Source organism: Sinocyclocheilus anshuiensis, unplaced genomic scaffold (assembly GCF_001515605.1).
Source record: "Sinocyclocheilus anshuiensis isolate Anshui unplaced genomic scaffold, SAMN03320099.WGS_v1.1 scaffold469, whole genome shotgun sequence".
NCBI classification, from domain to species: Eukaryota; Metazoa; Chordata; class Actinopteri; order Cypriniformes; family Cyprinidae; genus Sinocyclocheilus; species Sinocyclocheilus anshuiensis.
In genome coordinates, this window is record NW_015537995.1 from 1,293,969 (window position 1) to 1,307,698 (window position 13,730).

The 13,730-nt window shown below is 35.6% G+C and overlaps 1 protein-coding gene across 1 annotated transcript in view; it reads left to right on the forward strand.

The window, feature by feature from the left end:
* The window catches only part of gstcd (glutathione S-transferase, C-terminal domain containing), a 48,947-nt gene extending 37,190 nt beyond the window's left edge, over positions 1–11,757 (forward strand). Inside the window, 5 exon segments of the mRNA XM_016470555.1 lie at positions 4,282–4,415; positions 4,887–4,893; positions 6,537–6,560; positions 9,407–9,476; positions 11,558–11,757. Coding sequence (XP_016326041.1) covers positions 4,282–4,415; positions 4,887–4,893; positions 6,537–6,560; positions 9,407–9,476; positions 11,558–11,697 — 375 coding nt within the window. The 3' untranslated portion in view covers positions 11,698–11,757.
* The last annotated feature ends 1,973 nt before the right edge of the window (positions 11,758–13,730 follow it).

Sequence of the window (13,730 nt, forward strand, 5' to 3'; positions counted from 1 at the left end):
TATAAAGACAGAAAAGTTTTTTACCCCCATTGAAGGGAAGAAAAAGAAATATCATCAGCAAAAATGAAGTCCTGCTCCAAAAAAAGAAAGAAGAAAAAACCAAAGAAATATCATCAGCAAAAATGAAATCCTGCTTAAAAAAAAAACTAATAAAGAAATATGCTTTTGCAGCATGCTTTATTATTTTGCCATCCAATGCTGAATAATTTATACGAGGAAAAACTAGCATTGAGGTTGACGTTTAAGCTCTTTGTCAATGTCTTCTATTTCCAATGCTTTCAGAAAACCTTCATTTATTTTGTTTGTTGGATCCTTCAGTAAAAGAGACCACACAAAACTGATGCGAATTCCACTTGATTTGCTTGCAAAGGAAAAACAAACTTGAGCTTTGTAACACTGCTTCTTTCCCGTGCTAAACAACATTCATCTGATCTCTTGGGAGACGGCCCACCAGCTTTGTCTCATTATGACTGTAAATTCGTTCTAGAGACGGAGCATCCGACATTCCGATGAAAGACTTGGAATGACTGTGATGTGTTTTTCAACCTCTTTGCATTTGTAAAAAGAAATAGATTCTGGCCTAATCGCTGTACCAAAGAATGCCAAGAGTGATTTCATCATGTTAATCTCAAGTGTGATTGCTTTACATCCATACCAAGAGTGAACATTCACCCACAAATATTAATAAACTATTTTAAGGTGAAACAGTTATTTTCTATCGACTTGTTCTCACTACAAATTTTAATTATTTATTTTTGATTATTTATTTATATTTCAATCATGACAACTCTCTGAAGATTTAACGTGGTGATGGATATGACGATGTTAATGTATTTGGTCTTGGCGGAATAGATCTGCTGCTGGATTGCTGCTGCTGTTGGTTATTGCTGTAGTTGTTAACAACCTGTCCACCTGCGCCATCTAGAGTTTCATGACTGAACTATATATTTATTTTGTATTTATTTTATTTATTATATATTAATTTATGCTTTTGTTTTTAATATGCTTTGGTTTCTGTTTTACTTTTTTATTGTTTGTTTTTATGGTTTTGCTTATGTTTTTTTTTACCTTTGTTTTGATATGAGAACAGTTCGTTTTGTGCACAAGAAACATAAAAGCCAACAGTAATCACGCAGATCAAAAAGACATGATAATGTGTTTTAGATATATTTATACTTTGCATACCTAGTTGCATTTAATTGCAAAACTCTACTGTTACCATAAGTACACTGTTATTGTCATTATATCTTGTAATCCTTGGTTACACTTTATTTTAAGGTGTCCTTGTTACGGTGTAATTATATATTTAAGTACTGAGTAATATTAATTAACTACATGTACTTACTATATGGTTAGGGTTTGGCTTAGGGTTACTTGCAAGTAATTATGCATAATTAATAGTAATTATAATAGTAAGTGCATGTAACAAGGACATCTTAAAATAAAGTGTTACCTCATCCTATATAATGCTATCGCTATATAGCTACATAAAAGTAAAGTATTTGATCAAATTTCGTATCTTGTATTTTCCAATTGTGCTGTATCTAGCATTTAGGCATCTGCCAGAATAATTTTTCATTTTGCCTTTGGTGTGAATAGTTTTGTCTGTGTTTTGCTATATTTCTTCTTTCATATTGCGATGTACCTGAAGTCGGACAGTAGTTGTGCATCGATTTACTCTTTAAAGTTTCTCGTCCCTCATTGTCAGAATTCCTGTGATTTTTTTTTCATCAGTAAATGGTCATTCAGAGTTGTACTTTCACAAAACACACTTCTGAAAGTGTCTCTCAGCGTCCTTAAGAAACGCATCTGTAGTATTGTCGTCTTGTTGCATCATTGTTAACCTTAGAAATTCACCTGCCGACGTCTTCAAAGCTCCAGGTTTTCACGCTCGATTTTGCATGTTGTGGTGATGCAGCGCTCTGTTGTTGGCTTCAGACGTGAATGGATGGCCCCATTATAAGATGGTGGTCTACTTCAAAGAGCCGAAACCCTCCGTTAATGGATTCTGATTAGTACATAAGGGTGGCCCTTGAATACTCAAACACCTGCCCAGGGTTTTTGAGAATGGCTTTACTCCAGATCCTGTTAAAAAGACATTATGAATCATTTCGGTCTAATTAGCGTCTCGAGAACTTAATTACAATCCACACTGGACGCTTTGCCAATATTGCTTTTTCCTAATTTATTCCGTCTCGGCTTATAAAATGTCAGCTAAGGCTGTGTGTTTTCCCACACAGAGTTCACAGACATATTTCCTCTTCCATGGCAACTCCAAGCGGCGTGTAGAGCGAATCGTCTTGAGATTTGGCCACATTTCCCGGAAAACTTCTTATGGGGGATTTGAAGGGTGTTAATCCGTGGATTTGGTCGGCTGTACGCACACACGCTCACCGAGACAACAGTTTGCATTATTTGTTCCAGTTTCTCACCCTAACGGTGACGGATACAGGCACTGGTCCGTGAGCCAAGCCGAATGCTTGATCTTCACTTGAGCTTCTGTGAGGACATCTAAGACTTTTCTTTACCCTCCTTCAAACTGTTCGATCCACTTTTCCTGCTAATAGGCAGAGAGATGTCTGCTGTCATGCGGTGTCACAGCGGCGGGGTATGACTGCTGAGCCACTAACAGATCAATGAGAACACTGCTAGATACAGAAAGGTGGGAAGAGCTTTGAGATGATGTGTGGACATGTGGTCAAGGACAGGCGGAAAGCAGCGTAAAGAGTTTAATCTGGTTTTTAGTTGTCATGCATTGATTTACGCCACCCTGAGCACTGGAAAATAGTCTAATACACACATTTATAATGATACAACTCATTTTATTTTGCTTTTATGTGTACAACAACCTGGTTCAAATGGCAAGTTTGTGGTAATGTGATCTTTGAATCTTTCATGCCGGCTTCATATGTTTTAATCAAATACTTCTGTATCATTTTCTCATCATTCTGTATAATTTTTTTTTATTTAATGACTTCAAAAATGTGAAGTTGTGTAACTATCAAGTAATCAAATGTTTTCCATACACCTTTTGGTAATACTTTAGTATAGGGACCAGTTCTCACTATTAAGTAGTTGCTTATTAGCACGCCTATTATTAACATATTGGCTGTTTATTAGTAAAGCACACATTCTGCATGACCATATTCTACATCCTTAATCCTACCCAATACTTAAATTTAACAACTACCTTACTAACTATTAATAAGCAACAAATTAGGAGATCATTGAGGCAAAAGTCGTAGTTAATGGTTTGTTAATGGTGAGAATTGGTGAGAAAATAAAGTGTGATCCACCTTTTTCTCTTAACTATTTCATGCTTTTAATGAGACCTGTAATCCTTCCCATTTCAGTTATACCTTGACATATATATATTTTTTAATTAACCCCTATAACCCCTATAAAGCTGTGCGAAGTCCCTTCATGCTTCAAACGCTCCACCATCATCCCCATCCCAAAGAAATCCAAAATTACAGGTGTTTTTTTGTTCTGTCACTGTCATTCTGTTACACTGTGGAAGCTTCTGTCACGAAAACAAATTCCTCATATGTGTAAACAATAAAGCTCATTCTGATTCTGATTTGGAAAAAGTATCTGAAAATTAATTTAATTGCATTATTAATGCATTTTTTAGTAAATTAATTTGATTCAATTCAAGTTGATTTCATAACAGATCAAAAGTTTGGGTCAGAAAGATTTTTTTTTTTTAAGAAATTAATAATGAAAGAAATTCACCATGGATGCATTAAATTGATCAAAAGCAACTGTTAAGACATTTATAATGTTACAAAAGATTTCTATTTTAAATAAATGTTGTTCTTTTGAACTTTCTATTCATCAAAAAATGATGAAGAAAAATGATCACAGTTTCCACAAAAATATTAGGTAACAACAGTTTTCTACTGTTTTCTTCAGCTGTTTTGAGCACTAAATCAGCATATTAAATGATTTCTGAAGAAACGTGACACTGAAAGCTTGAGTTATGATGCTGAAAATTCAGCTTTGTCATCACAGGGATAACTTTAATTTTAAAATATATATTCTAGAAGAAATGGTTATTTTAAATTGTAAGGTATTTTTGTTTTACTATATTTTTGATCAATTAAAAGCCTTGGTGAGCATAAGAGACTTCTTTGGAAAACCTTTGAAAAATCTTCCCGGAAAAATGACATAGACTATTTTATCCTTAAGCGACACATTATTTTCTTGCTCAATGGTGGTAGGTTGCTCACCAGCTTTTGGTTAAGAGCCAGCGTGACTGGTGTCTTGTGTCTATTTCAGGTGGCCCTGCATGCGTGCGGAGTGGCGACAGACATGGTGTTGGATTGCTGCCTCCAGGCACGGGCGGGATTTGTGATTAGTCCGTGCTGCTACGGGTTCATTCAAAACACACTCAAGTTCAACTTTCCCAAGAGGTGAAAACTGCGTCTCTGTCTCTCTGACTTTTCTTGCTTGCTATCTTTCTTTTCATATGTTCGCCTAACTCCACAGTACACAATGACGGTGTAGATCTGTAATAATCCACAGAATTAAATGCTAAGCTCTGCATACTCAGGAAAAAATACAGACAAGAATGAATGAGGACGATCAAAAATAGAAAACCATAATAAACATTAATTATTGCGTTTATTTCTGTCTTATACTTCACATCATCGTTCTCAGAATTGAATGTCCTGTATCAACAATCACACAGCTGAGCCTCATTTAATGTTGGCAAGAACATGTAAAAATGAGGTAAAACGGAGAGTGAGTGTTTTAAAGTTTGCTAAGAGTGAGAATCGCTTTCGAACAGTCGTCAGTTTTTCCCCAATCGCAAACTATCGCTCTCCAAATCTGGCGTAAACTTTCATTCAATCTCAGGCAGGAATTTTGCCGCGGGGCATGAGCATCAGGGTGGCAAGAGCAGCGAGGAAATTATTTTTCCGTGGTTATGTTCACGGTGTTGCCATGACAGTGATTTGTCATTTGTGGCATTCGACAGTAGACCAGCAAGGGCGACCTGATGACAGACAGTCAATGTACCAAACATTACCTACCACACACATAATCTCCAAGATTTTCGGAGCTCTTTATCATGCAAGTGTTACATGAGACATCCTGCTGTTTACACACGGCTTATTTCTGCAACCAAATGTTTTGAGCACTAAATCAGCATATTAAATGATTTCTGAAGAAACATGTGACACTGAAAGCTTGAGTTATGATGCTGAAAATTCAGCTTTGTCATCACAGGGATAACTTTAATTTTAGAATATATATTCTAGAAGAAATGGTTATTTTAAATTGTAAGGTATTTTTGTTTTACTATATTTTTGATCAATTAAAAGCCTTGGTGAGCATAAGAGACTTCTTTGAAAAACCTTTGAAAAATCTTCCCGGAAAAATGACATAGACTATTTTATCCATAAGCGACACATTATTTTCTTGCTCAATGGTGGTAGGTTGCTCACCAGCTTTTGGTTAAGAGCCAGCGTGACTGGTGTCTTGTGTCTATTTCAGGTGGCCCTGCATGCGTGCGGAGTGGCGACAGACATGGTGTTGGATTGCTGCCTCCAGGCACGGGCGGGATTTGTGATTAGTCCGTGCTGCTACGGGTTCATTCAAAACACACTCAAGTTCAACTTTCCCAAGAGGTGAAAACTGCGTCTCTGTCTCTCTGACTTTTCTTGCTTGCTATCTTTCTTTTCATATGTTCGCCTAACTCCACAGTACACAATGACGGTGTAGATCTGTAATAATCCACAGAATTAAATGCTAAGCTCTGCATACTCAGGAAAAAATACAGACAAGAATGAATGAGGACGATCAAAAATAGAAAACCATAATAAACATTAATTATTGCGTTTATTTCTGTCTTATACTTCACATCATCGTTCTCAGAATTGAATGTCCTGTATCAACAATCACACAGCTGAGCCTCATTTAATGTTGGCAAGAACATGTAAAAATGAGGTAAAACGGAGAGTGAGTGTTTTAAAGTTTGCTAAGAGTGAGAATCGCTTTCGAACAGTCGTCAGTTTTTCCCCAATCGCAAACTATCGCTCTCCAAATCTGGCGTAAACTTTCATTCAATCTCAGGCAGGAATTTTGCCGCGGGGCATGAGCATCAGGGTGGCAAGAGCAGCGAGGAAATTATTTTTCCGTGGTTATGTTCACGGTGTTGCCATGACAGTGATTTGTCATTTGTGGCATTCGACAGCAGGCCAGAAAGGGCGACCTGATGACAGACAGTTAATGTAGCAAACATATTACCTACCACACACATAATCTCCAAGAGCTTCAGAGCTCTTCTTTATCATGCAAGTGTTACATGAGACATCCTGCTGTGTTTACACGCGGCTTATTTCTGGAACCGAACCGAAACATGTGCTTTTGTCTGTAGAGAATGTTTTCAGCGTCTCCTTTGATCCGGATAGACTGTCCTCTCCGTAAACTTGTTCTTTCTTTAACGCGTCGTGTCATTTTTCATTCGCGCCTCAGTGTGTGTGTGTGAGTTCATTAAGTCTGCCCCCCTCCGTCTCTCTCCAAAGCGCGAGTTTACAGAGACTTTTAGCTGTAAGGTAAGTGATTCAGCCCTCGCTTTCACTCTTTTCATTATCGCCTACACGTGTAGGACGTCACACTGCCTGGTCCTGAGTGCGAGACTCTTCTAGGAAAACTCCACAGGAGAGCCTCATAATATGCCTCATGTATGTGAAGAGCAGTGTTTAGTCACGTTCAGCTCATGACTGACAAGAGGTTCTGACACTATAACTGGAATGAGTCTTGTTAGCCTGATACTAGAAGCAGATATTCATGCCTTGTTTTTCCAACTTAGACTGCTCTTGAGATCTGGTATAGAAAATAAAGTACTAAATGCTAATACATTATATGTCAATTGTTAATTTAGCATTATTTATATACTATTTTAGTGTTTATTAAATGTGTTGAATTCGTTTTTTTTTTTTTCAGTTTTCATTTTAATTTTAGTTTAAGTTTTAGAAGTTTTGTTTAATGCATTTGCATTATTTTTTTTTTATTTATATTTCTGTTTTGGTTACTTTTGTACTTATGCTTAATTTTTTCTGTTTTTTTTTTTTTTTACATTTATTTCAGTTAATTGCCAGGGAAGCATTAATCATTTTATGTTTAATTTTTTTCCAACTTTTTTTTTAAATGCCTGTATTCATTTGAAATATACTTTTTACGTAGTGTTAAAAAGGGTTAGGGAAACAAAAACTTTTTTTTTTTAATAATCAGAACCACTGTTTTCATGATGTTCTTTTAATAGTTCTTGACCATGGATAGAAAGTTTGTAAAAAAAGTTATTTGTTTCTTTTGTGTGTGTGTGTGTTATAGAAATTAGGAATAGTGAATCTGCCGTTTGCATTACATTTTAGATGAAAAATGACTATAGTATGTTAAATACTATAAATAAAATACTATGTAATGCTATAAATAAAATGCTTAGACAATAAACTGACAACAAATACAGTGCCACTGTTGTAAAGAGTCATGAATGAATAACTCTTTTGAGCAGATTCTTTTTAAGCCATAAATTAGTCAGTCACAAATCAAATGTACCAAAAAAAAAATCATTATTCAATCATTGATTCTGGATATGTTCAATTCTTTATGATTCACTGTTCTAATACCTTTTTATTATATTATTTTATTTTATGTATTTTTGTTTTGTTTAAAATATTGACCAGTGTTTATTGGTGTAAAAATTTGGTAACACTTTAGTTTAGAGAACACACATTCACTATTAAGATTTCCCTCAATAAACTCCTAATTTGCTGCTTCATAGTACGTTAGGTAGTTGTTGTAGTAGATATGTTTAGGTATTGGGTAGGTTTCAGGGATCTAAAATATGGTTATGCAGAATAAGTCATTAGTATGTGTTTTATAAGTACACTTAAACAGCCAATATGCTAGTAATTTGCATGCTAATAAGCAGCTGGTTAATAGATAAGTGAATAGTGTTTCCTAATCTAAATTGTTACCAAAAATTATCATTTCAATCAAAATTTATAAGGACAAAACAGAAGCAGAGATGAATCTCCATCAGCTCTTTGCGCTAAGAAGCAGCTTTGTGAAAATGTTACTGTACACAAACATGCCACAGATTCTGAGGAGCAGAAAACATCTGTCCATAAGCCAATGTTTTTCCTTCTCTTCATTGTTGATTTTCTCAAGCTCTGCTGAAATAGGGTTTTCCTGGGAATAGAGTGCCCATGTACTGTAGTTGCACGTAGTATTTTTCCCAGTCTTATCTCCAGGCGCTGACGGAACAGTGAGGCAGAAGTGTGAGTAATGGATGAGGTTAATCAGTCGTATCTCACAGTCATCCGTGTTCGCTTGACTCCTGCATCTGCCTCTCTCACACTGCGCTCACGGCCCCTGCAGAGATATCACCTACATAGGGGCCTACAAGAGGCAGGCAGTTCCCTGAGCGTAGATCTAGAGCAAACAGTCATTTAATTAGTAGTGTTTGCCAAAACAAACATCACTTTTGCTATAACTCAGAATTTGAAGAAACTGAATTATGAATTAAACTGTTTGGACTCGTTGAGGATACTGTAGGTGTGATATTACATAGCAAACCTGGCAACCGCCCTACCAGCTTTGGCACAGGAAAATATCACTCAAAATTTGAGCTACACACAGTTTAGATACAAATACTTTTCTTTCTGGTTTGTTAAAGTTGACTGGGTTATTTAAAGTCACAGTGCACTAAATGCATTGATAAAATGATTTCAATGCATTGAAATTCCCCACAGAAAAAAAAAATCTATTTGAATTGTTCGGACTTGATTTGAGTTTGATTTGTTCAAAATGAAATTTAAAAAGAGAGATTTTCTGTGCTTCTTTCCAAGCTAGCATAATCGACGCAGTGTTTCCCATCGGTACGAATACTAAAAATGCTCTAGAAACACTTTACTGAGCTAAAGCCTGTTTTTGAGACGTTATTCTGAGTTATAGCATTGATCGCAGCTATTAGCCTAGAGGATTAAACTTGATAGGAGGAATCAATCTGCCAGAGCTGTTACGTTCCTTTCCATCAGCACTTGTTTCACTCAGTTAATGCAGAATAATGGTTGCTTGAAGCCATCGTTGGTCATCAACAGCAGAGGAAGTCATTTTGCGGCACTTCCTTGCGACCTTCCTTGCAAAAAATGCAATTAGAGTATATTGATTAATATAAAATGAACTGGGTGCTGCTTTCCTCTGTGTTTCCCTTTAATGGCTGGTTGTAAGGGTTGATAAATGGTCTGTTCTCTCACCACAACCCTAACGATCTGATGCATCGATGTTTCTCTGCTTTTTTTTCAGATATTTTTGTGCGTGTACATTTAGATGCAAGTGTGTTTATTGATGTGTCTGCATGTGTTCGGTATGTTAACGTGTTATATGGTTTCCACAGGAGCATATGATCCTGTGCAGGTTCGCAGACCAGACGGCTGTCAGTTTACCCCCAGAAAGACGATTAATCGGTAAGATGTTTTTTTTTTTAACAGGTGGTTAGGGTTGTTGTGCCTGTTTTGTTTTAGGAGAGGAAATTCCTAATAGAGATCGTCCATCTGGCTAAAGTTTTTAGGGCAGAATAAACTGCAGTGTTGAAGAGACTTTATGACATGATCAAAAGTCTGGCTGTGTGAGACTATTATCATTAGCTAAAATGAAAACTATATATATATATATATATATAATATGTTTATATATTAAATATATTTATATATAATATAAATCGTATGAAGTAAATACTTGTACATATTTTCAAAATATATACTGTATGTATAAAACAAAAACAGACATTCCAACACAGAACACACATTTCAAAGTAGAATATATGGTTGTAGCATTGTTTTTCAGGGGAATTTAGCATGTCTCCTAAATATGCGCAAACATATAATGATATTTTTAAGCTTTACTACAGTCAAAAAAATTACATACAGCACCTTTAAAATTAAAATTGAAAATGTATTTTAAAAAAATCTAAGTATTAATAAAACCTAAAATCAGTAATACTAAAATAACACTGCTCAGTATTGCTTTTGTTGCACCAAAGATAATGGTTCAGTGTACACATTTGACACAAAATACTAGTTGATAAATGGCAGCATGGTTAATTGTTTGCACTTCCATTAGACAGTTAAAAACCTTTGTAAATGTTTCTCTGGACCAAAAGCACTTGATAGGTTACCAATAAACCCTTATGAAGCATTTCAGTTTAGCATAAATGGTAAATCTCTAACAATGTATAAAACACTGTAGCAAGATCAGACGCATCTTCCCACTCTGTGACCTCCCTCTCCGTCAAATTTCTCAGCACACATTCAGCCTCACAGTCTCATCGCACTCTCACATAAATCTGACGCCACTGTCATCTTTCCTTCCACTGCCCATCTTTTATAGCTGGCGAGATGACAGCCTCTCAGCCTCTTCACAAAACACATGCTAACCAGTGCCGATGCCTCTGCCGTGCCAGTCAAAGCCGAGACTTTCCAAAAGCTTTCAAAGGCAGATATCTTTGCATTTAGATGAGCTGTTGATTACAGTTTGATAAGATGATAAAGTTTGTTTTAAAGTCTTCAGTGTGTTTTCTTAAAGATTTACTGTTTTATCCCTGAGATAACAGTCTCTTTAAAGAAATGTCTGTTATTAAAGTAATTTGAAATTCTACTTTTGAAAAAGTTTCAAAATTAATTTATTAAATGTGAAAGATCTTTCTTTTCATCAAATAATCCTGAAAAAAACGTATCATGGTTTCTATAAAATGAAGAAGCACAACTGTTTTTAACATCGATAATAATAAGTAATGTTTCCTGAGCATCAAATCAGCATATTAGAATGATTTCTGAAGGATCATGTGACACTGAAGACTGGAGTAATGATGCTAAAAATTCAGTTTTGCATCATAGGAATAAACTACCTTTTCAAATAAATATGTAAAATAGAAAAAAAAGTTATTTTAAATTGTAATAATATATCTCAGTATTACTTTTTACTGCATTTTTGATCAAATAAAGGCAGCCTTGGTAAACATTTGAAATTCTTTCCAAAAATATTACCAACCAAAATTTTGCGAACTCGTGCAACCCCTTTTGCATTACATGTGCAAGGATACCAGAAATAGCTTGTTCATCCACCTTGAAGAATAGAACTTTAAAGACAATTTGGACAACTTTTACAGCTCATTTAACACACATTTGTGCTAATTGCTTAATATAAGCAATTTATTAAAAATGTGAGCTACACATTTATGCTTTTGAACTCTTTAGAGTGTCTTGCCCTATAGACTCTCATTGTGTTTTTTTGCGGATTCAAGGTTAAAATGTTTGTGGTAAAACCAGAGCATTAATTTAAGTGTGAAATTTATTTAATTGACCGATAATAGATCTAAAAAATTGTTAAAAACACATTTAGGTTTGAGTAAAATTTCGCTTTTTCTTGACCATAATTAACAGTGCAATACCTGAGTAATGTCCTCAGCATAGATTTCCGGCCTGTGCTCAATAAAGATAATGTTTCATAATTATTCTCATTTCCAAACATTTTCTCTCTTAATCACCAGGGAAGCGCTGTATGGGACTGGTGGACTTGGACCGCAGTTGGGCCGCCGAGACTCATGGGTATTCTGTGAGGGTGATGACCATGGTCCCCGAGGGCTGCTCGCCTAAGAACAATATGCTGGTGGGGATACCGACAAGATAACACTGACTCACGAGAAATACCCATGTCATGTCAGGACTACAAATACCTCCATGCTTTTCATTCATGTTACTACTTGAATGTTTACCTTGGACAATTTATATTTGTATGTATTTCATTTAAAGGGATAGTTCACCCAAATATTAAAATGTGGCATCATTCTGACCATTTATTTATTAATTTTTATTTTTCTGTGAGAAGATTTTAGTCACTGCTTTCAATACAGCAAAAGAGTATGTTGATTTGAACTAACAAAAAATTGCATCCTACAGAAATGGATATTAATTGAAGACGGTGCTTTTTGTACCTTTGGGAGTTTAGCTGTTTAAATCACCATCCACGTTTCTTTAATGCAGAATATTTTATGTTTGACAGAAGAAAGTAAGTAATACTAATATTGAATGACACTGGTATGATGACAAGATTTTAATAATTGGTTGAACTTGTGCACATACATACACACTTGAATCATGGTTTGATCTAATTGTGCAATCAGTATATGTGACCCTGGAGCACAAAACCAGTCATAAGTCGCTGGGGTATATTTGTAGCAATAGCCAAAAATACATTGTATGGGTCAAAATGATAGATTTTCTTTTATGCCAAAAATCATTAGGATAATCATATTACGTAAAGATAATGTTCCATGAAGATATTTTGTACATTTCCTACTGTAAATATATTAAAACTTAATTTTTGATTAGTACAGTTGGACAACTTTAAAGGCGATTTTCTCAATATTTAGATTTTTTGCACCCTCAGATTCCAGATTTTCAAATAGTTGTATCTCAGCCAAATATTGCCATACATCAATGGAAAGCTTATTTATTCAGTTTTCATATGATGTATAAATCTCAATTTCGAAAAATTTACCCTTATGACTGCCTTTGTGGTCCAGGGTCACATATTTGTTTTTTATTTCAGAAGGCCTTGACTTAATCTTGACTTCATCTAAACAATTAATGATTTTTATTTCAGCAATGTCTTACAGATCAGTACTTTCCTGCTTGATTCGCATGCCCGGGGTTTGTTTGTAAAAAAAAAGGCAAAAAGCAGCACGCCTCTCAATAAATTAAACATGATTTCAAATGCCATTTGCAAATCAGACACATTGAACTGTGTAAAACCACCTTGCACCCTCTCCTCCACCATTATCACGTATTATGCACAAAACAAAAGAGTCTCAAAAGCCCGCTTATTACAGATGTAAAATTATTCATTGTAATTTGCTCTTCTCCCTCACAAGAGAGCAGAGATGTAGCTCTTGAGCTTTTGTCTCAGAGTGTTTGATTAAAAGTATTTAAAGTAAACACATGGAGGTATTTATCACGATTCCCTTGTGTCAGGGGGCGGGAGAATTGGAGGGGTTAATATTTATGAAATAGCATATGGATTAATCTGACCGGTTATGAATATTCGATTAGGCCACGGCTCACACAAATGTCACAGCTTCGCATTGGTCGACAGCGTACGCTGATATATGAACTATTCCCCAGCTTTACTTTGCTGTGTTTGGACCCATACTGTAATCAAACACGCCTCCGGTTCGCTCGCTACAGACTGTCACGTTTGTGATATAGAGATGAGATCTGTTCCTCCGCCATGAGGAAGTGCACAATCTTTAAGCTTTGAGGAGCCAAGCTAGCAAAGCTCATCTGAATTCTGCTAGCAGAGCCAATCTTTCTGAGTGTGAAAGACCGGAGACGGGCACCTTCCAAAGAGCTGGAATCATTTCAATGGGAAACGCTGCTTTCCTCAGGGATTGGCTCTGGGCCCTGACTAAATGTATTTGAAAAACAAATACATACAGTAAAGGATAAAATGAGGCTAGATATAACTGCATTACTGTAATGCTGACATAAAGATATTGGAAGGTTGTTTTTTTGTTTGTTTTTATTGTTGTTGTCTTCTTTCTAAAGAACTACAGAATTGCTGATTTTCATAATATAAAATATGATGCACTGTACCAAAAACTGACCGTACCAAACGCACAGTACTATAAAACATGCCATGTAAAGTCAATACTGATGGCAGAA